The sequence below is a fragment of the Aptenodytes patagonicus genome, chromosome 9 (genome assembly GCF_965638725.1).
Source record: "Aptenodytes patagonicus chromosome 9, bAptPat1.pri.cur, whole genome shotgun sequence".
Lineage (NCBI taxonomy): Eukaryota > Metazoa > Chordata > Aves > Sphenisciformes > Spheniscidae > Aptenodytes > Aptenodytes patagonicus.
This window is the reverse complement of record NC_134957.1, coordinates 22886573-22914239: the sequence shown is the minus strand read 5'-3', so window position 1 is coordinate 22914239 and position 27667 is coordinate 22886573. Positions and strand designations below refer to the sequence as shown.

Sequence of the window (27667 nt, the reverse complement as noted above, 5' to 3'; positions counted from 1 at the left end):
ACAAGTGTTTTCTCCCCACCACTTCTTCCTTGCTTTCTTCACCCCTTCATCCAGTGCACGTTACACATAAACAGAAAAGGAAAGCAAAGTTTTCAGATCAAAAAGACTTTTTTTCCAAAACCCTGGGGAGAACCTGCACAATGGTAACAATATTGCAGAACAGCAGCTGTTTGATAAGGTTCCTCTCAGGAGGTGACATCAGAAGTCGAATGCTATTTTGCCCACAGTACATAGACTAACAGCCTGACCCTGCAGTCCCCGACCAATAGATTGTTTCACGGCATAAATTTTCCAATAGTATAGCAGGCCCACGACAACATTTGAAAGCAATTAGGATGAATGTGGTAGCATTTAAATGTATTTTCTGAAACGCCACAACTAATACCCACGTTCCTGCAAATGTATACTTTCAGTATTGCTGGTAATTGCCCTACACCTTCAGCAACCCTCACTAAATCATCTCTCAGTGATGACAGCGAGAGGTTTCAAAACCTTTGATGGAAACAAGACCATGGCTATGGATGTAAATTTGCTCTTTTGAGTTTAACTTGTTGTTGGTGTTTTTTTTTTCTTTAGAGAGACCCAAAATCTATGAAAAGGAAACTGATTTTGATAAGATTGAGCGGGTGGAATTAAGAAGCAAACACAAAATCCAGTGCACCGTAAGCGGGAATCCTGACCCGAAGATTGAGTGGAAGTGGCAGCCCTGCAGCCTCACAGACACACTGTAAGTGGACATTCCTACAGGTGAACATGTTGCAAAACAATTTGGTAGTTTCAAGTCAGTTTTTCTTTCCAGTCATCTTATTTATCTTAGTTAAAAATCACAAGCAGTGATTCCCCACCTAAAGATCTCAAGGGTTATGAACCCAGCAGACATCTAGTTGCGTATGATCTTCTTGGAGTTACAAGCACCTTCTATATTATCAGAGTTGCGTCAAGTAAGTTTAAAGTGACTAAAGATCAGGCTTGAATTTTCTTTAACTTGACCAGCAATGCCCCTCTGACTTACCAAGATCTTTTCTTGCACCTCTTGGATGCAGCCTACATGGCTGACAAAGAAAAAACAGAGGCGCTCTCTGTGGAGAGGTAACACACATTTTTCCCCGTAAGACCTATCGTCAGACAAATTATGTAATCGCCATATGGAATTTATGCCACTTCCTAAGGGCTGTCTTCACTAGTGCACACTGAGCATGGGCTCCTGTGGCAGCATCTGCATTGCAGAAGCTGGAAGAGGTAACCAGGCCTTCACGCCTTACTGAGGACCCTTCTTTGCTGAAGTCTGGAGGCAGCCTGAGGTGTGAAGACACAGAAGCAAGTCACTGGGTCAAAACCGTCAGAAAGGAATGAGGCAAGTTAAAACACAAGATGCCTTTCGAGATTTGCCTTATACAGGTAGACATTTTCTTTGCTCCTGCTGTTATATGAGCGGAGTGATCTATAGAGAGAGGTCTTGGCTGAGGTCTGAATACTTCCCCTGGTAGCCCCAGGGGACATACAGGAGCCATACATTTCTGACTGCACTTCAACTCTTCCCTGCAATGAGAAGGCTGAAATCAGGTTTTCCATCCATAAAAAAATGAAGGCAGGTCTAGGAAGCAAGAGAGAAAATTGCTGGATGGTTCCTTATTTTCTCACCATTTCAATGCTTTTCCAAATGCTGTGTATGGCGAGTCATGAGACAGGGAAAAATCACAGAGAAGCTCCTTTCCCAGGTTCTCTGCTGCACCAGTTGCAGTGATGTTGCGCGATCTAGTCTCAGGTTGGGTCTAAAAAGTGACCTTGTGTCCCTCCACAAGGGAAGTAGCCCGTTACCTCATTTAGGTAGTTACACTGCTCCTGCAGGAATAAAACGGCAGCAATTTGTAGGCTTAGGTAGGGCTGCTGGCACCGCAGGTCAGCAGAAGGCGTCCAAGCTGCTGCTTCGGAGGTGTTCAACAAGAGCAGAATGAAAACACCATAAGGAAACAGGTTATGCATTCTGTAGGAAAACCACAGAGACGACCTGAAATCTTTTCCAGACCTTTCTGTCTAGGGAGAGAGAATTGGTCATGAATGCCGAATTAAGCCAGATTTGAACCAGTGACCTCGTATAACCCTTGTTCCAGCTCTCTGACTCTCTGATCTTATCAATTTAAATACAATTGCAGAGTGGTGTCTACCTCTTCTGGCCTCCGGGGCAGCCTTATCTTTTTCCAGCAGAAGCTGTAGGAGGATTCCTGTGGGAAATGACACAGACCCCATTTCCTTCTGTTGTCTCACTTCCTCTCTCTCTCTCTTTCTCTTCCCCCTCCTCACTAGTGCACTTTGAATCCCAAAACACTATCATTGTTCCTTATAGCTGTGATGTGATTTGCTTCCTTTGAGTTTTTCCCTTTATCCTCAAGACAGAACTGTGCCTTGCAGGAAGTCACTCAAGACATCTTCTAATTAGGCTCTTTCGAGAGCTATAAACCCTCCCTTGACCCAGGGTGTTACCCATGCGTCTTGTGCGGATTTGGCAAAGGCACAGCTGGTTTATGGATTAGTTTTCTGCAGCATCGGCCCTTGGTCATCACCTATAGAAATCCATATTTGTTTTACCTCCTATAATCCCAGTCTGCTACGGTGGGCTCAGAGGCTGCTGGGACCGGCCGTGGGAAGTGCGGTGCCTCTGCTGAGGCAGAGGAGGCAATAAGGACACTTTCCTGTCATGCATTGTGATGACTTGTGCAAGGTGCAATTGCAGCTAGTTGTGGAACTGAACTGACTTCGCTAACTTGCCGTCACGGAGTCACAGTTTGTAACACCTAGCCATGCTGGGCTGGAGCTGAACTGGCAACTTTAAAATGAAAGGCTTCCTCGAGTTGCACAGCTGGCAGCACCCTCAGCCAGGATGCCTGGAGCTCCGGCCTTGCTGAAGCCTTTGTGCTCCTAAGCATGAGAAGGCCTGTGTCTCTGCTCATTTATTCCAAGGGTTGTAGTCAAAGAAGACAGAAAAGCCTTTTGCCTTGGATGGTGCAGACACACCTTTCCGCATGACGTGCTACATACACTGCTCTTTGCCCATAATTCAAAACTGAAGATTGATAACTGACTAAGATATGGTTATCTTCTGGGGAATATGCAATATTAAAGGAGCCTTCTGCTATTGTTATCCCCATATTTATCCACTCTACTCCCTCAGCCTGTGCTTCATGTTGGAAAGCTAAGCAGATAGACAGGCACGCTCAGCAACATTCACCTCCCCACAGTTTTGAATGACTGGCATTTTGAATTTTGAAATACACTGCAAGTACTAAAAGAGCGCTTTAAGTGGCTTTTTAAAAGCCACAACTGCATTTACTTGGAGTATAACTCATTAGCCAGACTAAACTCACATGATTTAATTATTTGTCCAGTATTTTCTATTTTCGGTCTTCAGAAAGTTTGGGGGGTTTCCTTGCTGGTCATATACTGATCTTTGTCTACCTCTGTCAAGGTGCTTTGTAAATAATTTTGAAATGTTGCGATGAAGGAATACAGTAGTTTCACGAAGAGGTAACAATCTCCAGCAGCAATAGCTTTTAGGAGCTTTTAAGACCTAAGACTACCGTCTAAGAATGAGATTCTCTCTCTTTTATAATGCCTCCCTGGGATGTCTGCAATGAGTCGGGTTCCTGAACACCACCTTTGCTTTTCTACCTCCAGATGCAACCCCGCTGGGCAAAAAATTGTGGTTCAGGAGAACATGTTCATAGGCAACAAGATCAGAAGCATTGAAAACATAACCATGAAGCATGGGGATAAAAGAAAGGTATGTGTCTGATGAAAATTTGAGCAATGATGTCATGGAATAGCAGTGGGCTTTACGGAGGGGACACTGCACTCACACGGAGCTCTCTCCCCGCAGTTCCCAAGCTGTTGTTAGCATGCTTTAAATTCCACGGCCCTGGGATCATTTTCAGATCTCTGCTGTTTATAAATGCCAGGATTCTGGCAATGATGTAACATACCCTGTTTAAAACTCTCCAAAGACTTTTGGGTCAAAAACCTCTTCGTCTCTCTCAGTCTTGAGAAAGTGTAAGACTGGTTCAGTGCAAGAGGGGTCCTGTGAAGCACACACAACTGATAAGGACTCTGAGTTCATTAAAATGCTTAGCACTTAGAGAGCACTTTGTACTGCCCAACCTTGCCTACTCTCCCAGTAGCAGGAGTTAAACAGCTGTGTAATTTAAGAGGCCTACGGTGGCCAGAGGTAGCCGGCCTGATTTTCAGAGTGTGTAAATGCCTGCAGCACCTGCCTGTTTCGGCTGAAGTTGTCAACATTTCTTTACCCATTTGGGTTGCCAACCATGTTACCGAGCCAACGAAGGTGGGAAGACCTCCTTCCTTCTACACTTCCCTGCCTGCTTCCCCTTCCAAACAGCACCGGGAGCACACTTCCTGCATGAACTCCAAAGACCCCAGCCATGAATTATCCGTTAAATGCCTCCCCGGTACCTGTGGTGATACTGAGTGATATTGTTTACACACGACCATGCTAATCCTTGAGAAACTGCTGCAGCTGTTCTGCTCTAGATTCACAGACTTCTGGCTATCCCTTGGAGAAGATGCTGTGGTCTGGCTCAGTTGTTTTACCCCTGTTGGACTTACAGAGGTCTGTGGCTTTAGGAGTGGTTTTGCGGCTACAGGTTTCAAGGTGGATGCTCCAGATAGTTTAGTGCCTAATCCTGCAGGGTGCTGAATGCTGCAGTTCGTATCCTGGTATACCTTTATGCATCTGATAATTCTTGGGCTACTCCCATGCTTAAAGTTAAGCACAAAGCTAAAGTGCTCTTCTGGATTGGGTCCAGACTAAATCAGCATCTGGCAGGATCAGTGCCTTAGCCATCTGCTCTTTCTCATGGAGACTTTCCAGCTCTAAACATAATCTAAAACAGAGCTCTGAAAACATGGAGGTTGGGCTGGGAAGGAGAACATCAGTGTTCGCATTTCATTCCTGAGTTTTCCCCTTGCTGGAAGATATTTATAAATTGGATTTATTTAGATGGCATAGTGCCCCTTAAGCTCTGTTTTTAATGTGTTCTCTAAGAATTTTAGATCTTAGGCAAAAGAAACTACCTACAAAGTGCTAATTACTTTTAAACAACGGAGGTTGGTGACATGTACCTACAAAGTTTCTTCCTTTTCTAAGACTTTCTGGTTGCTGCATGGACTGACAAGGGTTTTGTGGCTCTCATGGCTACTGTTTCTGTCCATATATGCAGTCTGTCTAAATATATGATCTGGTGTCCAAGAGCTTAGTTTATATCTGAGGATCAGTCTTAAAGTTATGTTAGTCCCCATATAAAAGTGAAGGGTTTTACAATTGCTGTGACTCAAAAAATATCTGTTGGTTGCTGAATTTTCCCACATGCTGGGACAGTGAGACACCTCAACAACACAAAATTAGAAACATTTTTCTTTGTTTTATGCACATGTACACCACTCCCATTTCTTCTTTTAGCAACTTTGCTGAGGCAAATATGCAACTGGGTGAAATTTTAGTCTGCTAGTGGACTTAAGATGGGATTTGGCTGCAGCCTCTGAATGAGGTGTTTTAGGAGTGCCGCAGAGCTCCTGGACCCAGCGGGGCACTCCAAACACATCCTCAGTCTATCCTGGTGCGTGATTAGGGACTTCCCAGCTTTCCCCTATCGCCTAATTTCCCTAGAAAGAAAAGGTACAGCAATCAGAGGAGAAATAGTGCTCCACTCCCACGGAGGACACCATGGCACCTACCCACAGGTCAGTCCCGACATCACCATGTGCCCGAGTTTCCTGCCTGTAAAACATGGTGGACACTAGAGTGCTAGGAGAAGGGAGGCGCAACGGCTTAGTGGAAATGAGGACCATGAGGGAACCTCAGTACGAGGACGCCACGCAGTCCTCAAAAGGACTCCTCTTGTTCCCTAAGGGCTTTGCTGCTGCTCACACCTTGAGTACCACAAACAGCCCCGAGGCTGCTGCTCGCTCTGCCCTGCACAGCCATCCCTGCTCTTTCTACAGACTCCGGGCATCCTGAAGCGTTCATTTTTCAGACACGTTCAAAAGCTCTGCCTACAAACCTTTAACTTAAGTTTTTACATATTTCATTATTAAAGTTTCATAAAAATACTTCTTTACAAGTTACATATTTTTACAATTTATAGTATTTTCATTATTTTCATCTCCTGCTGATCCACTGGTTGAAAACACATTCTGAGGTGTTTCCCAATAATTTTTATGTCCTGATTAAGATTTATTCCAATTAATAAAACTATATTTTATGAATCTCAGGTTTCAGCACTTTGTCTCCCTGCTTACATTAGCAGACAATTCCTCTCCTTCCCCCTTTCTGAAGTCCAAGGCTATCTGTATTAAGTGGAGTCTTTAGATAGTAGAATGTAATTCAGAAAAAGCCACTGATGAAAACCCATAGCCTTCAGACTTTTCCTCGTGTTTCATCAGTCGTTATTCCCACCAGAAATGGAATAGACAGGAAACAGCCCAATCCATTCCCACCATGTCCTAGCAAGTAATTCATCTGCATTGACTAGCCAGATGAAATAATAAAGATGTTGGAGTCTGACTGAGCGTGGCTTTTATTGACTGTGTTATGAAGCTGGGATTAGCTGAGATTGGTTATTTTTCCTGTGTGATTTGAGCCTGTCCAATGATAGCTGGAGTCTCAGAGCAGAAGGTGGAATTTACCTAGTCTCTAAGAATTCTCAGCATCCCTAGAGTTCACCCTTGAAGAACTGTAGCAATACATGCTGGTTCAGCGACATGAAAAAATGCATTAACTTTTAAGAGCTTCTAAGAATACAGGAACAAACCCCCAGAAATTACCAGATCCAGAATCTTGCTCAAAGGCTAGCTTGCAGGGCAGCAAGCAAGGATTCTTCCAGCAGACCACTGATGCAAGATCTTTAGATATCTATTTGACAAAAGTGGCATGTAAAATTGAGGTCTCTTGTCATCTTCATCATAATGATTATTCCATCATTATTCCACGGATAGAGAAGGGAATTTCACCCCCTCCTGTCTTCTAAAGGCTGAGTCTCATTCCTAAAGAAAAGCATGTGGTTATCGTTAATGTTACGATGTACTTCACTGAAGTTTTGGTCAAATAGTGGTTGAGGCAATTGCATCGTGCTAGTTTAATTTTCCTGGTGGTTTTGAGTCAATATTGAACTTTTCACTTTGTGATTTAAACTACTGTGTAGCTGCCTCTGGAGACTGCTTTTTAACACCAGGTGAAACACCGATGATTGCATGAATTGCCTGAATTTCCTCTTCAAGTTGCAAGGAGCTAGGTTGCTATTTTATTTTCTTTCCTGTTAGTAAACTGAACATACTGGTCTGAGCTTGGGAGAGCAGGACATAGCAGAAAAGAATAGCGAGATCCATACATTATTCAGTCCTCATTGGGGGTTTCTTTTCATCTCTTTTCTCCCTTTAATGTATATATGAGAGAGTGGCCTGGCCATGTGGATGTTTCTGCAATGAAACTCATACATCTCTTGTGCTGGTGAAATTCATAACCACTCAAGAAAACTGACCCAGAAATGCCAGGTTTAAACCTCCTGAAGGAACAAAAAGACTACGTTAGAGTAGCGGGATGCGTTTGGTGAAAAGTATGTGAGCAACTCAGTAGGGCTATTTAAATCTGTCACCCTGTGTGGGTGCCCGTTTCAATGAGCTCCCACAAGCCTTGCCACGTTAGCCTCTGGCAGGGGAAGGTGAACAGTCACGCGGCTGGGTTTTTGAACAAAGCGTCCACTCTCTGGGAGACTAGCCCAGATGTTGCAGGCGCTACCCAAGCACAGGAGCACATGGACTACTACACTGTCCTTGGCAGGTCTTGAGAGAGCCTGGCTAGCAGCAGGGACATAAGAAATGACCCTCTGTCTTCCCTACCCTCTTAAATTCATTAACTGCAATCACCGGGTGCGAGGAAGAAGCATGAGGGTGGTAACTGCTCATGACTAGCCAGCACCTACCCACCTGCCCTAGGGCCAGAGAGCGATCAGTCCATCCATACCAGAAATGTATACCAGTTCCTCCAGAGGCACCTCAAACCTCCAGTTTTCCCCAGTTTTCTGCCTTGTCCAGCACCTTTCCTGATCACACGGTACTACCATCAGCTCTGTCATACTCTGTGAGGAAGGCAATGGTTGTTCTCATTTTACAGGGAGAGAAACGCCCACTGCCAGAGATGAGAGCAAACCCTAGAAGTTCTCAGTCAACTCACAGACGTCTCTTATCGCTTGTCCTCAGTCCATCCTTTAGCATGTTTTGAATGAATGAACTACGATCATGGATCAGAATTGTCAGGCTATAAAAATAAGTGTTATTCTGTGCCATTCAAGTAGATGGATTGGGAGCTAGCTGAATATTTTCTTTGCGGGGTCTCTGGTGAAGTTCCTATAATTTCGTCTCCCTCTAGCCACCTCCACCCCAGCTCTGCCAGAGTTAGACAGCTGAGACGTTTTCCACCCACTTTTTCTACTCCTCATCCTTGCCCACATACAGCTAACGAAGTGAAAGAGAGAAGAATTGTTAACTAAAGCTGTTGGAGGGAGGGATTAGACAAAGGAAAGAGAAAGCAAGGAATAACAAGATATATTAATTCATGCTGGCTCCAGCTTAAAAAAAGGTCTTGGTGCTCTGTCCTTGCTACAAGATGTCTTAAAACACTCATGGTATATGGCTGTGGAATGTTATTTGGCTGCTTCTAAAATAGCTTGTTTTTATCAGTTTGGGAACATTACAGTGCAAGACATATGGACTTTATTGAACTACTCCATTATGAGTTTTCCCAGCAGCAATGTCTATTTACTTGTCATAGCTGTTCTTCAGAGATCAGTCATTTAATTTCTTTTCTTATTGAGTTTTAAACTTAGTTTATTCTTTTATGGTAATTATTTATTAGCTAATAATCCCTTCTTTGGGCTCGCAGTATTGGGTGGCCTTTGGGTTAAGTAATAGGAAATGGAGCCCTTTACTTCCAAATTCAACACAGGCAATCAAAGCTGGTCCGAAGGATGTTTGGTGCTTGGTATGCAGTGAACTGACAGGATCTCAGTCCAGCTCCCACTAGGAAGATGTCTAGACATTACATGCCAATAATTTGTTATTAATTACCATTGGTTCCAGCGCAGTCTGCACAGAAGCTAAGGACTGAACAGCCACATGGTTTGTGCCACCACTTGCGGCTGGAGTACATTGGCAAGGGTTCACGTGTCATTTAGTCGGAACTGCTCTTGACTAGGACATCCAGTGGAAGGTAAACTAGAAAGTGCAAACTTCCAGGCTATAAATAGTTCATGAATAGTAATTTCACCGAAGAGATACAATGTTTCAAGGCAATTGCAGATTTCACATCAGCATCATTATTTAGGCTTAGCAGAAAGTGCTGTGCTCTGCCTGGGAGCAGAGTTTTCTGAGTAGAAGGCATGAGAAAGAGCTTTGACGTGAGCCCTGCTTTGAGTAAGAGGTCAGACAGGAGACCACCAGCGGTCCCGTGCAGCTAAGGTCCTTCTGTGATTTCATGAGTCTAGATGTGGCAAATGTCAACATGTCTCAAACTTTTCTATCCTGGCTCTGACTCCAGGAATGGAAAATGCTTTGCCAGGTGCATGGACTAAGCACACAAAGTAGATTACCCCCTCAGAATTTTTTCCACTCTACTCTAAAGGTCCCCAAATGCTGGGACTCTGCCACTCCCCTGAGAGAGAAGTCTGCTAACAGTTTTCACTGTTAATAATGGGGAAAGATTCCTACGTTTGGTTGCTCGAGTTCAAACCATTTTCTCATTCAACTTCTTGCAGACTTTCCTTGAAATGGTTGCATTGAAAGTATAGGGATGGCATTTAGAAGAACAAAATCCTTATCCCTACCTGCCACTACGACCAAGTACAGACAAATTTCAAATTTTCAAGTTTGTTCAACTTGGGTTGCCTACAGTAACGGGCGATGAACAACGGCCAAAACATCGGCATTGTGAATACTATGGGGTTTAACATCTGGGTTAATAGGGGTTGCTTTTCAATGGGATCTCCTTGATTGATTTCAATGGGATATCCTTGATCTACAGATACTTCAAAAAGCAGGTACCACTGCTGGCTTCCTAAATGTTTCTTTCAGGTTCCTTTTGGTAAAAGACAAAACTATGGGGTCTTGTAGAGGAAAAGAGGACTTAGATGCCCTTTGGTATAGCATGTGTGTGTTCCAAGGCATCACTCTGTTGAGGACTGAACCAGGATTAGATTAGTTTGGCAACTGAGAACTTTATTTAAGATGCTGGAAAGACAATTGGACTCCCAATCTCAGGGATTTACCCAGGAGCACACAGCTAGAGTGAAAAGCTGATGCATAATGATTTCAAGGGATTCATCTTATTACAAGAAAATCACTCAAAGTCCTTCATTTCCAGCTCTAAAATCACATATATTTCTCTGCTGGATGCTGCTGGTTTGAAAGTCACATTTTGGAGGACTCTGGGAGGTGCTAGTTCTAAGACAGTAAAGTGCGTTACCTCTTGTGCTCAGGCGTGTAGCAAACTGGTGTCCAAGTGCATAACAGTGATTTTGAGCATGCAAACAAGAAAATTACTTTCTCTCTTTTCCTCAGTAAATTTTTCCCAAGAATTTGTCCCCAGATTGTTTCCCACCATCATTTTAGCATCTTTTTCACCTTCACATCTAGACACAATTGAGATTAGCTGAGATGAGGTCTCGGTATAGCTATTTGCTCTTTTTTTTTCTTCCCCACTACCACGTCAGACTTTTCCTGAGTTATGTAGTTAGAGACGTTAGCATCTGTGTGTGTTCATGAGCATATGGGTGCGTTTCCCTCTGGGCCACCAAATGCAGCTTGAGGCATTGCATCAGTTTTTAGAAGAGCCACAGTGTCACCCCTAACACTTCAGACATATTCCAGAATGGATAATTACATTCCCCTTTACGATTTTAACTGCCTCTACAGTATTATCCTTGACGTCCCATCTAGAGCTGTCACTTAGCAAGACGAGTAGCTGTTAAATAGCTGTCCAAATTTATCCCCTTCTGTCCTCAGCACGTACATTTATATTGGCTTTTTCTATTCCCAAATATAAAATTCGAAGATCCAGTAATCATGAGAAGGAAGATCTTGGTCCTGATTCAGCAGTAATTCAAAAGGCAGTGTCTACTGCTTAAAGCCAGGGGTAGTGCTCTGAACATGTGCTTGTTAATAACCTGTGGCATTAGGCCCACTGCTACAGGAAAAGAAAAAGGAGGAGGAGCAGACTGCTTCTCTGGTGATTTTATATCCAAGTTAAGAGCTATTTTCACCTCATAAACAAATCAGAACTGCACAGCTCTTTCTTTGGTGGACGCCAGAGGGAGCTGGGTTTACTGATCTCCTGTTTTCACCCCTAAATTTGCTTTGTCCCTATTCTTGGTTAATTTCTGTGTTTGGTGCCTATGAAAAGTAGATACTTTTCCACTTACCCATTATTCTGCTGAAAATGTTCCCCATTAGAATGTAAAATGCACATGGGATCAAAACCTTTGAAACTCATTTCCCTACAGGATTTAAAGTGCCAAAGCTCAGAAAATCTTAAATAACTCTCAGAAAATACATCCCGCACAGCTATAGACACATTCGTGGCGCAGCTTTATGAGGAGTAAAGGAATGTCTTGTGTGAGTTTAGTTTAGGATATTAAAAAGAAAGTCCAGAGATGCTTTTGTGCACTTCAAAGCACTCTCTGGAGATAAGGACAAAGGGCCAGAGGGTGTTATAAGTCTTGATTCTCAAAGTCCTTAGAGAGGACGGCAAAGAAAGTGATATTTGTTCCAAATGTGAGGGCTCAGAGCTCCTCAGGTGAATGGCTGCAGGGGAAGCAAAGTAATCTTGCAAGAACATCTCTGTCTTGGTGGGTTAGACCCTGCTTTCTTGCTAGCAGCCCAAAGGAAGTACTAGAAACAACTAAAGCCATGAGCTGTGGATAGTCCTCCATGAGCTTGTGATGTTGCATCATGACAGGGACAGGGGAGTGCCATATGGCTGGCTCCTCATTAAGAAGGACCCACACAGAAGCAGAGGCTTAGGATGTTTAAGGAACACAAGTTCTTAAGGATGCGTTTGAGTTCAGCCCCATGAGTAACTGAACCACTTCCTTTGTCTATGTGGTGAAGCTCAGGACAAGTGTTCCTTTCTTCTCCTTCAGGATCCTCCCTTTCTTTCTGCTTTTGCCAAGTGTCTTAGCACAGGCAGCTTCTCCAGAGCTTCCTTACTTACCACACAAGTTCTGATAAGGCTCTGAGGACGGGTTATGGAATCAAGGGGCTTCCAAGCCCAATTTATAAGAGTGAGCTGGGGCCCAAAGGGGCCACATCCCTCCCTCCCTTCGCTGGGGTTATAGCAAAGCAGAGCAAAATCCTGCAATATTCTTTATACCACATCCATACGAATGACCTGCTTCCCATGCAAATGTGGGTGTCCTGTTACCCACGGAAACCATAACTGAAAAGCAGAAGAGAAAATAGGTGGATGTGGGGCTTCATTTCCAGTGTCTTAGACGAATCTTCCAGGTCCTTCACTTCAGCTTTTTGCTGATGTTGTCACACAAAGACCTTGGCAGTGTGTCAAAGGGGAACCCTGTTTTTCACGGGGGAGACAGGAAGAAAAGAAGGGGAAGGTTTAGGAATGAGGAGGGAAGAGAATTAACTGGGCTGAGGTGATCAGAGATGAGACACCAAAAAACTAATTGAAGCACTTGTCTGTTTGTGAGCTTCACTTATTACTAGAAACTCCTTTGTTAAGTGTTTTTCTACCATAAAACATATACTTATCCACTATTCTCAAGCCTCTCTGCTAAGCCTACACTACATTCAAAGCCTCTACCTTTTTCTCTCTTTGCTTGGCAGATTGTGAGCACACTAACTATGGAAAACAGCAGTGCATCAGGAATCTATTACTGTGTGGCTTCAAACAAGATCGGCGAAGAAGAGAGGAGCATTGAGTTCTACGTCTCAGGTAAACAACACAAGAGACACTACACAAAAACTAGATGCTGATGATCTGATTTACCTTAATGTTTTATATGGCTGGTGGGTGCTCGTTAAAACTTCTGGGAATCCCTGCACGTTGTGCTTTCAGAGCACTCCCAATCACACAGTCCCAGGCTCTTCACCACATGCAAGGTCGGGTCCTGCATCGGTGCACAGCTGAGTTTGACATGTCCAGCATCAGACCTGATGCCCCTTTTGCCCTTTTCAAGCTGCAGATGCAGGCCCTGAGTCTAGCTGCCCGTGTCTTAAAGCAACACTCATGACATTTGAGCGCTGTCCTCATGAAACCTCTAGCAAAAGCTAAGTCCTTTGTAGTCTTCCAAAGGCCTGAAGCCTCTCCCTGACTCAGGAGAACGGTTGGTCTCCAATTAAGTCAGCAGGCATAGCAAAGGTGAGCAAGGCCAATATTCAGACCTAATCCAGGGCTGATATCACTGGGAGTTGTTGTGACATTGGATCCCTGCCCGAGCAATTAGCCTTTCCAGTGCCCTTTAAGGAGGGAGGAGGTGGACATGCTATTTCTCTAAAGAACACAAATCCAAACAAATATCTGCTTAACCTTTCAACACAGAAATTCTTTAGTAGTGAGATCAAGACCTACATAATGCTTTTAGGAGAGATGGGAGTTTAAAACAAGAGAAGAGTCCAGGGACAGCCTTGTTCAAGTGCTTAACCAGAACAAACTGAATCATTTCTGTGCTCACTTTCTGGATGAGTGGATGTTGGCTGGTAGAATTTGCATCAAAATAACAATTTTTAGAACAAAGAGTGCAGAAGTGTCCTGGAAGGTAAATGTCTGATTCTCACTACTTGGTTTCTTCCCCGTGAAGCAAGTTCTGAGGGCAAAGCTCGCTCGTGGCAGTGCTCTGCACTCCTCTGCCTCTCTTGCGTCCTGTGTTGAGTCCATTGCTCTAAAGTAATTCAGCACATTTCAAATCGGGCTAACCAAACAAAGGCTCACTAAACATTGTTACTATTCTTATTACACAGAAATGCTAATATGAAAAATGTCATCCAACGATAATGAAGCTGGTGCCATATGGGGGAAAGATTTCACCTCCATTTACAGCTTCTTTGTACTACCCCAATGTCTTATGGAGACAGAAGAGGGCTTAAGCCTCCAAAAGATATTTTCCAAAGCCCTAACTCTTATTTACTTAGGAAAAAGCCCTTCAAGGCGCACTCTTGGGAGATACAGCTCAGACATAAGAGGTCCTCAAGATGTCCAAGGCAGGCTGAAGACCAGCTATTAATTTTACACTTCACCACTTCCAAGTGTTGAGTCTTCACGTGGGTTTGTTTCTGCTCTGAATTCTGCCAGCTATTATGTTTGGATGGGTTACTCAAAGCCGTATGTTCCCAAGCTATTCACAGTACTTTGTAATACTCGGTGACTAAAAGCAGTGCTGCAGCAACTAAATAAGCAACTAGCATAAGGTCAGATTTAAAGGGCTAGATCAATCCACGCACCTTTCACAACTATGTTTTATTTTAATAATAAAAGTTATGTAGGGCTTTTTTCCCCCACAGTGAGCTAATATTTCGGATTTTTTATCTTAAGATCAATCTAGCAATGTTTTGAGACACAAATCTTTTCATCATGCAATTTTAATTATGAAGGAAACGAATCACTGGACAAAACTACTGACAGCGGTTATGGTGGAAATGTTTCCAAACATCCAGTGTTTCCATCCAAACCAAAACAGACCAGGAGGTGAATAGGGCTTGGCAAGACAGATATATTCTTGCCTGTGAAAAAAAGACCCTGAGTCTGTGCCATTCTGGGGAAGAGGCAGATGCTAAACGAGCATGACTGACTTTTATAAGTGCTGTGTTTAAAAATAGTGGTGTTTATAGATTAGAAAGAAATGAAAACTTTCTAAATGCGGCCATCCTGATCCTAAATTAGATCATGTTGCAGTGATAAAATAGCAGCAGAGTGACCTGCTGCTGGGTTTCTTTACATGATGGTCCTCTGCTGAGTAATGCATATTACTCCAGCAAGTGGCCAGGCTGCTGTAAGAGCTGCTGCTGAAGGTCTGCCTCACAGATGAAAAAAAAGCGCTGTCTTCTACTGGGTGCACTTGGAGGAGGCTAAGCGACCGCCAGGTTACTCTCACCAGGAGTTGCTCCTAGTCTCAGTGTTGGAGGGACATTCAGGGACAGTTTGTGAGGTACGAAACGGGGGAAGTCCAAAAGCATAAGGCTCTAAGCAGGCCACTTTACAATTGCTAGGCTGATTAATTTTATGCAGACTGAACCTAAAAGCTGAGATAAAGGCTGAGTTAGAGTTTGAGAGCACACCAGCAACGTGTGGGCCTTTAGGACAACATCTAGGCAAATGTTCGTAGCACTTCACAGCGCTCTGTTCTCTGCAAAACAGCTGCTAGTTGTGGGACCTCACAATTATTTCAGTAATTTGTTGATTTTAAAGACCTGATCTCCTGTTATCTCGTACTGACAAACAAGCTGGTGGATCCTGAGCTGCTTTCAAACATTTTGGCTGAATTGAGCTTAATTAACTTCTCCCTGGTAAGAAATCTGAAGACGATACAGGGGCTAAACTCTCTTCTTCTCTCAAAAACCTGTTCCACTAGGTCAGGGTTGAAATGTTTTGTCAGGACATGGCAGGGTGTTACAGGGAAACTTCATCAGGTGTTGTCCAGGCTGCACCTGCTTTCTGGGGACATGCCTTGCTTCAGTCTGGTGTTTTCATCACCACCTTACTCATTTCAGAAAAATGTATTTATCCCAATGGAATAATGTCAACAGCCATTTTGTTCTTCCACTGCAGAGCCCCCACAAAAACTCCCACGGACACTAGAAATAGCCCTGGTATCTATTTTTAAATCATTTCTTTGCCAGCAGAATTCATTTCAGTGAAGGGTCAACAGGGTTTGGAGATCACGCTGAAACCAAGCCATATAAGGGGTCTAACGTGATGAGAAATCTTATCATTCAGTGACAGCCCTGAAGCCTCTCTGAGCTCTTTCCGCAGATGTCCTGACTCTCAGTGTCCCACTGAAGCTCTCCCAAAGCTGTTCATGGCAGCAGAAACTCCCATAGCAATGCAGTAGCAGTGTTATCCATCATGCCCTGGCCTAACTCTTATTCCGGTATTTTTGTTTTGTGTAAATCCTTTTTACTTTCTTGCGGAAACAAAATCTGTCCCTGCCTATCTTGCCTACCACAGTTTTGACACCAGTGTTCCCATTTAAGTCAGATGACTATTTTGTCATGGGCAGAGGCGAGCCATCAGATGCTCAGAACTGCCTCATGTCATTGCCCACCACCAGTTACGCACCAAAGGACACTCAAGGCAGACTGCAACCTTCCTAGTGCAGTGAAAAGCTGACCTGATGTCACCTGGAGGTGTCCTCTGCCACGAACAAGTATTATTTACCTTCTAATCTCTGGTCTGCACCTTGGAAAGGGCAACTATATATTACTGTAGGTCCACAGTAAATCAAATTCTAGCCTTTGTATGATTGTACTACATACAACAAAATGGGATCCCACCCATATGAAACCTCTGAATGTTCTTGGAATATAAATGAATTATAAGAATAACAAATAATAACAAAAGCCCTTTTTCAAGGGCTTATCTGATTGCAAAAACAACTCAGAAAAACGGAGTTAAAGATTTATACCAGAAAGAAAATATTATATTTCAAACATGAGATAAAAATCTGCTATCAGATACTAGAACAATGTATGAACTGGGCTGTTCTACAACTGCTTGCCACTCTCAATTTGCTTATTCCTGACATGTTTACAGGATTTATGAAAAGCTCTGCGCTGTTTCAGATGGTAGGGCTCACCCTTTCTTTTCCTCATTCTCCCCACATGCATATGCCTGATGGCAACCCCCCCCACCCTGACAGGCACAGGGATGGAATTTGGGAAAGAGCAGAAGTTTTGAATTACACAGATTATTGTGCAAAGCACAGGAAATTAAAACCAATTAATTCCTTGTAAATACAAATGGAGCCAGACTTTCTTTTGATTTATGCTGACTTTTTACCTTCCCCCAATGGCTTATTTCCCTATTTTGCCATGGAATCCCGCACAGTCGAGAGTGAAATTCGCGGCTACTACACTGTAATACAATACGAAAGACAAATGTTTGGTGACTGCTGATAAAAGAGAAAAGGCCCCATGGTGCATTCTTTTAGCCAACTTATTAGGAGTCTTATAAAACACTGTATCTGTTCAGAGGGAGGAAGTTAATCACTGCTCAGGTTCAAGACTGTGTAAGCAAAGTAGTCTAAGAGATGAACTGACTTATAATGTGCTCTCAAAGCTGCAGTTACTCCCCAGATAATCCAGGTAGGAGGAGAAAAGAGAGAGGAGAGCAAGAGAGACTTTTTCTCTCTCTCTTTTTCCTTCCACTGTAATGAAAATCAATGAATATTCTATTGGAGCTGAAAGAGCTTCTTGAAAGGCTAACAAGATGGAAGAGAATAGCACAGGTTCCAGCTAAAAATATTCAAAATGCTAAATAAAAAATGTCAGTGGAAGAAATGATAAGAAAAACAAGCCAGCCCTCTGCTCCCAGAATGTTAAGCTGGTAGAAAGAACCCTGCACTGGTGAACTCCAGCAGCAAGGCGAAACTATCGAGCATCCTTCGCAATTCAGGGCTTGGAAATTAACACACCAAATTCACTGGGAATTTGCACCAAAGTGCCAGAGATCTCCGGGCGCTCCAGCCCATGCTGTGAGTGCCATACACAAGCCAATGCCTTATCCCAAGAGATGCGGTATTTCCCCTGGGGTGGGCTTTCTCCCGCAGCCATTCAGGGAAACTCACCCTGCAAAACAAACGGGGTTGCAAGTTGTAAGAAGAAATTCTCCCGAAAAAAAGGCTTCCTGAGAGGCAGAAGCACGGGCAAATGGGGCTGCCAGCCTAACCGCTTAAGGCCAAGGTTTAGCTTGCCCTGCAGATTTGCGGGGGTTCACTGTGTTTCACCCCAGGTAACGTGACCAAACTCCTACCTCATCTCTTTACCTGGAATCCCTTTATACTCTCGCTGAGAACCCAGCACTTAGGATCATAGGGTGATTCAGGGTGGAGGGGATCTCAGGAGGTCCCCCAGGCCATTGAGCTTACTAAAGAACTGAGTCTAACCAAAGATCCGTCCACCTTAGTACTACAACTCTTGCTGGAGCAAGTAGCAAATGCTTAGAAAAGAAACTAAGAAAAAGGCAAGTTAAGAGGGCACTTTTTCCCTGTTTTGCTTTGACAGATTCAGGAGAGATGCTGAGATGCTGCTCATGCCACATCCCAGTGTTTTCACTGGACCTTAATTCTTCCGGTTTAGAGAAGTTCTGCTGGCCTCAGACTTTTCCCCCTTTTTGATAAGCATCATCTTGACACGTTGGAACCACAGGACATGAGATGTGAAGAATGGATGTATTACACAAGTCAGTTTGAGGGTACAGCTAGCACGAAGCAAGAAAGAGAGCAACTGAGCCTAACAAAACACTGCATAAAGTAAACTGAAATTTCATGAAAAGGAAGGAAAAGAAAAATAACAATTTCCACAGCTGTGGCCTGAGGGGTCTCTTCTCTTTTTGAATCTTTTGTAAAACATTTCTGCTGCTAGTCTTTAAAAACCATGAAGCAAAGCTTATTGGTTCTATTCCAGATGACTTGTGAAGAAGAGAGACTTTTAATCATATCTGAAAGCTCCTTCAGGGCTCTGTATTTTATATAATATATGGTTTATTATAAGGCAGATTGGTTATTTCAACAGCCTCGCTATTTATGCTCAACTATAGCTTCGGCAGAACTTTTTGCAAGAGTTTGCAGTGTGAGCCCCTGGCCAAATTCCAGCTCCCATGTGGAATTTGTCAGATTGCAAGTGCAATGCATACTTGCTCCCCTTTAACTTCTGTCCTTCTCAGAGTACCATCCATTTCATCCTAGCTTGAGAAAGCATCTTGCTAACAGCTTGGTACTGAAGCAACAATCTTTCAGATTGATTGCAAACACTGTTCATCTTCAGAAGGTAATCCAGAGCAAGTCCTCCCAAAGTGTTCCATCCCCATACTATGCCTGGTAAAATTTATAAGGGATTCCTCATAACTCTCAGCTGCTTGAAAATCCTGACCTAACAGACAGAAGAATAATTCCAGGTCACTGTGGTTATCAATGCACTTTCATTCAAGTCTGCTGGGTGGATAGATCACTGAAACTAACAGAATAAAAAGGGAAAAGAACATCTTTCAGACAGAATTTAACTGTAGGTCTCTGGCGGCTAATGCAGTAATAGGAATGCGTCTCTACGCCAGACTCTGGCATTCTACTCAGAAACATTTTTTCTTGTCTTCAAATGGATTCAGTTCACCACTTCAGGAAAATTGATTTTTTTTTTTTTGTCTGGAGTGAAAAGTTACTAAAAATGTAGCAAGAAACAGCTTACTCTTTTGTGGATAGATAGATTGGACTCATGCCTCAGTATTTCTCTGCTAAATATAAAGGCCTCAAGGACTCATCCATCATTAGATCAGTTAATCCATTCAGTGATCAAGTAAATATCCACCAAGGCACATGTGATGAAAATAAATATTGGCATAGTTGAAATAAGAGAGAATTGGGAAGATTGTTCTGTGGTGAAGAAAGAGAGTGTTACTCCTGAGAAATGGGAATAGGTCTCTATTCTTATGCAATTATACTTTCTAGCACTGATTGCAGATAGAAGGAGAAGAGCTCAGGAAGACATTTGTCTACCTGGATAGAAATCTCTCTTGATTACACTCTCTTAGTCCATTAACTACTTCTATTTATAAACTTTCAATTCATTACTTGAAAATGTAATGATCAGAATACTGAGGCCCAGACTACCACAGGTCAGCACTGGGACGCGAGCGGTACATTCCCTTACCTAATTCACAAGCACCAGTGCCTGTTTGCACATGCAAATGCGGGTCTCATTAAAATTGGCTCACTCCATTACGGCTGGTCTTTGAAATTTGACCATCAAGTTGCAACCAGGCAGCCAAAGACCTTCTCAGTTGTGACTTAATTGTAAACATGTTTTCTTTTCCTCCTAGATGTGCCATTTGGGTTGCAAACAGACCCACAAGTCACAGCCATTGTGGGGAATGACGTCCAACTGACCTGCCGGGCCTCCAAGTACATCTACAGTCACCTGGCCTGGTATTACCCCTCCTCAGAGGCGGCTCTCAGTGACTCAGTGATCAAGAAAACTGACAGCTATTCCATTTCTTTGACACTGGTCATTACTAATGTCACGAAGGAACAGAGTGGCCTCTACAAGTGCAGAGCCCAGAACCAGCACAACAGCACCGACACGCTAGAACAGCACACTCAGCTCCTCGTCAGAGGTAGGTCCTGCCAACGGAAAACGGCAGCGGGACGTGCTATCGTTCCGCTGCAGGAGCAGAAATGCTGTGCATCTGCTGCTCCCTTTGAAGCTTTTCAAAGCAGAAGGTGCCCAGCATTTCTTAGGGACCGTCCTAATATAGACTTTGTGTTCTGGTTTGGGGATTTTTTCGCATTACTGTATGTGGATTGACACCTAGCCATACATATTACTCATCCAGCCACTGCTGGTTTTGTATAAAATATTTGCCTTACACATAAAGGTGATTTCAGTATCTTCCTAACTCCATGCTGGGTGCAGATATAGTGTTGACGGAGGAGAAAAGGCATCACCCATCATGTTACTAACAGCACAACTCTATCATTTGGGACTGTCACCCCAGATCTATATGACTTTGGTAGAAGACTGCACCCACTTACAGCTGCCAGGAGGATCGAGATACCTAAATAGATTTGGACCCAGCAGATGTAATCACAAATGTCACTGGTCAAGTGTATAATCAAGTGACATGTACCATTTATTCTGAGTAAGTGGGATGCACTTCGTTGTAATAACAGTATTTTCTTACTCATACCCAACCCCCCAACTCTTTCCTTTTATTTTCATAAAAATAGTAACACTACAGATCCTGAAGGCTGGTTTCTTTGACTATGTGAATATAAAGGGCAGGACGCTTCTTCCGGTAGAAACTCGCTGAAAATTAGTGAAGTTTCTTCTGCTTCACAGTGAAGGGAGTGAGTGATCGGTTCTAAGCCTTCTTAGAAGAAAAAGTGCTGCTGGAACGGGTAAATTTATTAGCTGTCTTCCAATGGTGAAGCAAAACCCAAAGCACAGGAATGGAGTAGAACTGAAATAAACAGCAGCAAGCCAGGGTGCAGAAGACAGAGTCCTTCAGAAGCCGAATTAGACAGTGATTTTCAAATTGGCTTCCCCACCTCCATTAATGGCTAATGAGACACTGAAGGGACAGCTATGCTGCCATAAGCACTTGTCACTGAGGTAAAAACCAGGCCCTGCAGTGCTGGCTTCATCCTTGTTTAAGTGAAGGAGCACATTTCCCATGCAGTCTCCTACCCCATGCAGCCAACAACGCTCTCGCAGTCCCTTCCCCCTCCGTGCAGGCACACACACAAGGAGCAAACGCTCACCCACGCCACAGCTGCGGCTAGCACGGCTCCGATACCTGAGTGGGAGGAGATTTATTTTAAGAAATGGCATGAGCACCTGCCTCTTCCTGAAGTGCGGAGGAAGGGAAAGAATCTCACCCTGGTATTACAGAGTGCTAGCGGTTTGGCTTGTCCCCACAGCCGGTACCGGAGCCACCTGTCAGCATCATCTGACATGGAGGCACTGGACTTTCCCTGCACTCTGCATTCAGGCAATTCACTTTTCTTTCCCCTGGCAGATATTTTTATTCATTTAGTCAAATTTCCACCTACACAGACACCTACACATGATGGCTATGGGAAAAACACAGCTAAACCGGGAATACATCCATGGGAGAACTGGAACCTTGATCGCATTCTTCTGAGAATTACCGGGGTCTGTTATTTGTCTGGCACATGTCAGAGAGGTAATTCTTCTGGAGAACATGCGTGGAAATGCCCCCCCCAGCCAGCCCTCCTTTCCCTACACAAACAACATCTTTTAAATGTACTAACACCCATCAGCTACTGTCCTTATTGCAGGTTTTATATTTTTTTTTTATGCTATGCTTGTGATTTTATTCATTGCTTTCCTGTACCTTCTATAAACGAACGTAAAGTGGAGGTTAACGTGCTTTGTAGTAAGCAGATAACCGCACTCATGATGGAGGACCCAAAATCCTTAGAACTGTTTCCTCTTTGCCTCCTTTCCTTTTTTGCATTCACTCTGCATTTGCTCTACCCGCTCACTGTCCTCTGTTTTCTTCAGAGGGTGAGAAACTCAAGGAGGTTCGAGCTGAAGCCGAATCTAAGCTTAGTCAGCTTGAAAATAAGCCAACTGAACTCACCGCACTCCTCCCATAATCTTTTGGGGGATTTTTGCTGCCACTCATCAACCAAATCTTTGCCACTTCCAGCCCAGAGAAGCCATGCAGGTGGCCAAAGGAGAGAAGATGGCAGAGCTGTGGGAGGTGCCTCCTGAAATCTTACTGTGTCCTGTTTTCCTTTGTGACTGTAGCAAAGGCAGCACCGTACGTGATACAAAACCTCACAGATCTGGAGGTTAACATCAGTGGCAAGATCATCCTGGAGTGCAAAGTCAGTGGAACACCAGAACCTCAGATTACGTGGAGGAAGAACGGCTACCCCATTTCAGCAGCATCAGGTGAGTGTACTTGCCTCCCGAGCGTGCTGCGGTATTGTACGTAACATCGGATAATACAGGGTAATGGACTTGCAGGTTCTCCACAAATGTAGGACCCACAACTCCACGGCTACCGCAAGCATGGCTGAGTCAGGATGGTACACACAACCTCAGAAAACACACACACAAATCCAAGTCCATCAGACCACTGTAGTAGTCTCCAACTTGGACTTTGAGGTCAAAGCCGCCAACCGTTTGCAACCCAATGCCTGCTCGTGCAGCTTGCCTTCCGCATGTGGCAGCGTTCGCGTCTGCAGAGTCCGCCAGATAGTCTGCATACGTTAGCACAGCATTAGTAAATCAAGGAGTACAGTGTGCTGCTGCTAAGTCTGCTTGTGCGAGACAACGGTTTGTGTACAAAACTGAGACAGAGTGTACCTGCTTGCCAGGTGGGTCTGAAAACACAAGCCTGAACCGTCAGATATCCTTGGGGCCTGATCAGAATATATTGCAGCAAATTGCGGGCAGTCACCTAACAGTCAGGTCCAGGGCATGCCACGGCATGTCACACATCCTTTCTTTATCTCCCACAACATAGTAATGAGAATGTGCGCTCAGCTCAACTGGTACAGAGCAGTACAGGTACAGTGCTACCATGGGCAGGGAGCAGGGGCTCCCTTACCTGAGCCTGGAATTCCTTCTCAGCTCTCTGTCCCGAGATCTCCTGTAAATCATGGAGAATCCTATCTCAGTAGCCGGTCCTGTGACTTTAATTTCGCATCTTGGACTAGGTAGGAAATCTCAGATCATCCATAATTCAGATCAGACTGTTCTGAGAGAAACTCTTTATAGCTACTGAAATTTTATAAATAATTCTAGAGGGACAAGCATGTAACTCATCCAACCAATGGAAACATAAATAAAATATTTGGAAAAAACACCTCAGGGTAAATATTTCAGCACAGTGCATGGCAAGTTATGTGCAGTATTCTTGTTAACAACAACAGGATTCATAGGCAGAACACCCAGAAACTCAAAATGTCCTTCCCTTTTGGATTCAAAGCCTGACCTGTTTCCCTATTTCTTACCCAAACTTATCCTTAGCGAAACAGATGAGCTCTCAGTTTTGTGCCACAAATCAGGAAAAATTAAGTGTGGAAAATTAATCAGGAAAATTAAATGTAGAAAAGCCTCACATAGGTCCTGTCTAGGCAACTTCCCTCATCCCACTCCACCTCTAGCTCCCAGCTGCCTGTGAATCCAGGATTGCTCCACGCAGTGATTTTTCCAGGGACTTGCATAACCTGATTTCCATGTTCCACATGTTAAAACTCCCCATCACTTCCCACAGCCTCCAAGACATCGGCTTTCTCCAATAATTTCACTGAGTTCCCTTTTTTCCCAGTGTATCTTATTGCTATCAGAAAACCTATCTTCCCATTACTTCACTAACTTCCATAGAAGTTTTCTCAGGCTCTATCTGCTCATAGCAAATTAACAGCCGCATTTGCTGTTGGTTAAATGATCCCCAAGCAATTTACACAGGTATTGAGGAGAAAAAAATTGTCAGGGAAAGGTTGTTGCCAGACCACAATGAGGAGCGTAGTATTAAAATGCCTCCTAACAACAGTGCGTACCAGGCCTGCATGGATGGGAGCTGACTTTCAGTTCTCTGTCTCCTAAAAGCATTTGTAAGCGGGTAGGTTATTGTGATAATATTAACCGAAATCCCTTACAACAGGAATTTCCATGGAAAATAATACCCTGGTCATTGAGCGAGTGAAAAAGGATGATGAAGGGCTCTATGAATGCAGGGCATCCAATGACATGGGCCAAGACAGCACATCGGCCTTCATTAAAATACAAGGTGAGTTCCAAGCTAAGGCGAAACGCATATATTGTGTTGGACTGATGAGAACTATTCTTCAGTCATGGACTTTGGCTACATTTAAAATTTGGTTGTACATTTAACCTACAGGTTCTGAGGAGAAATCCAACATTGAAGTCATCATCTTGGTCTGCACTGGTCTAGCCGCTACCCTCTTCTGGCTTCTTCTGACCCTATTCATTCGGAAACTGAGAAAAGTAAGAGAGCTTCCATATTGCACAAAGGGTCTGGGATTGGGCCCAGTTTATGCGTAGCATCAGAGTTTAGGGCCGAATGTTTGGGACAGACGGTAGAAAAACTGTGCAAAATGTTCCTATAAAATTTCAGTCCAAGATTTCTGCTGATAGTCCTTTGACTTCTCAAGAGATCACTTGCACTTGTGAGATTTCTACCCACTTCCATGGCACCATAAAATCAGGCTCCTCCCTCTTTATGAGTCAAACTGGCTTGTAAGATTAGGAAACTGAAAAAAATCCTAAATCCCCTAAAACGAGGGCTTGATTTCAGCACTTGCCCAGTGAGATTTCTCTGAAACATAGGTATTAAAGGGGGCCCTGTTTTAAGAAAGATAGGATGTTTGCTCTAGAAATGAGCTCAAACCACGCAGGTTATTTTGTCTTCTAGTCTTGCTATTCTTTCATCTCCCTCTTGTGACTCAAAGAAGTAAAGTGTCAGTAAAGTTCCAAGGAATTTAGGTCTGTTTTTCCTAAAAGAAACAGTAAACAGAAAGGCAACCGCAGCTCTCTGCTCTGAAGCTCATCAAACTACAGTTCCACTGGTCATCCCTAATACTTGAGTAAAATTTCCCCTCCTATTGCAAATACAGTGATTAAATTAACGTTTTCCTCCTTGACCTCAGTTTAACAGAGTTGTGGGCAACAGTGAATTTCCTATCACATTTTACACCCATGCAACTCTGCTCACAGGACCCACCAAATCACAGTTTTTCTCACTGAGCAGCATTAGAAGTAGTGGTTTCCACCAGCTTTCAATTCTGAATTGTAATAAGCAATGGGCATGAAGTGGGTAACTTTGGAGAATCAAGCCTGCACAACAAAACACTATGAAAATGCCAGAATGCTCCGGAGTGCACCAGGACCTGCAACTCATGGAGCTGCCATAGAAAAGCACTGATTTCCTTTAATAGATACAGGTAGAAGACAGTGATAGATTTTGTGTCCTCAGAGTGTTTACCAACATTAATCAGTGACTCTTCCCAACACCCATGAGCGGCAGGCATACATAAACATTTATTTCCCAGATATAAAAAAAGAGAGGCAGGAAGCTGAAGTGATGGATTCATGGTTCAGAATAAATTTCAGAGCTAAGTCTGGAATTCAGGGAACTCCCCAGCCAGCACTCAGTCTTGTAGACGACAGCTCTGCCATTAGAATTGCAGGGTAAATACTGTGAATAATTTCTCCGCACCCTGTTTTTAGCCTGATGCCACAGATATTAAAACAGGATACCTGTCAATTATAATGGATCCAGAGGAAATGCCTCTTGACGAGCAGTGTGACCGTCTTCCCTATGACAGCAGTAAATGGGAGTTCCCAAGAGACAGACTGCGCCTGGGTGAGTGGTTTGGGTATTATTACTGTAAAGAATGATGATTTCTAACGCTCCTCAATTTCAGTGGATTTGTTGTATAACCCAAGAAGCAGCTTATCATTTAGTGCCGGCGTACTACCATCCTTGGGGAGAATTGGCGGTGAGTCACAGAATTCAGGATCATCCTTAATGGGGGGTGAAACAAGGGATTTGGTAAGAAAAACAAAGATGTTGTCTCTCTCAAAATAGCTACCACCTCTTTTTCTTTCTTGGAGAAGTGAAGCCAAACTCTTGACAGGGAAGAAGGGTACCTCCAGCTACTGTCCCTGCCAAAAGCATGGTTTCACACCCATAGAGGAAAAGGCAAAGAGAAGTCAGTCTGAAGGGTGACAGTCTTTCAGTGAATTTTATTTTGAAGAAATCTATCCGCTCATCAAATAATCAATTCCTTATCAATCATTTGAACTTGGCTTTGAGTTGTAAAGAGCTATCATGAAAAAATGAACAAAATTTCATTTAACAGCTCAGCTCACTGGATGATGGAGCAAGAAAATGTAAAAAGCAGGTTGTGTTTGTATAGAGAAACAGTAACATCTGTGTGCAATGATGAGTGCAGGGAACATATCTGTATTTGTGTGTGCTCTTGGTGCTTTAGCTGGAAAACATGGAAGGAGGAGGAAGACAGACAAAAATAACAAAAAATGAGATGATGGTGGGACATAGGGTCAAACTAGCAGAACCAAAAAGCCAGACCTAGCCCTCAGAGCACACTAGGTAATACAGGCATGAAAATTCAAATGAAAGGGAAAATAAAGAAAGATTATAATCTTAATTCCATTTAGTATAGCTTTTTACATCAAATAAATGTCAATAACTGAAGGGTTAAAGGGTTCTGACTGCCTGAGTGCCTTAGCTGGCTATCTCCATGACTGTAATTCATGAGAGATCAGGGTTCCACAATTCTATGTTTAACCCAAACTCTGACTTTCCTGGGCTTACAGGACAACTATAGGTAATGTTTTTACCCTTAAGCCATACATATGTATTCAGCCTTGCCTTCAGCTGAATGCAGGTTTATTTATTCTACTCTGTTCTATCACATACTGTATTGCATTAAAGCCGTATGGATATAAATCATACTGTTTATATCCATATACTGCAAATATGTGATACAGGCTTCTATTGACTATCGGTCTACGTTGTGCCTGGGCACTGGAGTCTTGTATTTCTTGCATAGCTGAGAGTGCATGTTTCCCTCTTATCTGATGCAGACTGTCATAAGTCCCCTTTGGCTCATTCTTGACTCTTGCTTCTCTAGGTAAAACACTGGGTCATGGTGCTTTTGGGAAGGTGGTGGAGGCGTCTGCTTTTGGCATTGATAAATCTTCAACCTGCAAAACAGTTGCCGTAAAAATGCTTAAAGGTACATATCCCTCTGAGATTCTCACAAGACTCCTCAGGGAACCTGTGGGCAATGAGGTTTCCAGTTCTCAGCTCCAAACCAGTCCCAGGTTCATTGTGTTCAGAAGGGAGTGGGTTTGTCAT

At 43.5% G+C, this 27667-nt stretch overlaps 1 protein-coding gene across 2 annotated transcripts in view; it reads left to right on the top strand.

Moving 5' to 3' along the window:
- Positions 1-27667, top strand: part of LOC143164627 (vascular endothelial growth factor receptor kdr-like) — a 143679-nt gene that overhangs the window by 79865 nt on the left and 36147 nt on the right. For both annotated transcript variants that reach the window (XM_076347462.1, XM_076347461.1), the window contains exons 10-18: positions 577-727; positions 3673-3778; positions 12901-13009; positions 20102-20395; positions 22558-22704; positions 24425-24550; positions 24662-24768; positions 26011-26146; positions 27441-27545. In XM_076347462.1, coding sequence (XP_076203577.1) covers positions 577-727; positions 3673-3778; positions 12901-13009; positions 20102-20395; positions 22558-22704; positions 24425-24550; positions 24662-24768; positions 26011-26146; positions 27441-27545 — 1281 coding nt within the window. The remainder of the gene's footprint in view (positions 1-576; positions 728-3672; positions 3779-12900; positions 13010-20101; positions 20396-22557; positions 22705-24424; positions 24551-24661; positions 24769-26010; positions 26147-27440; positions 27546-27667) is intronic.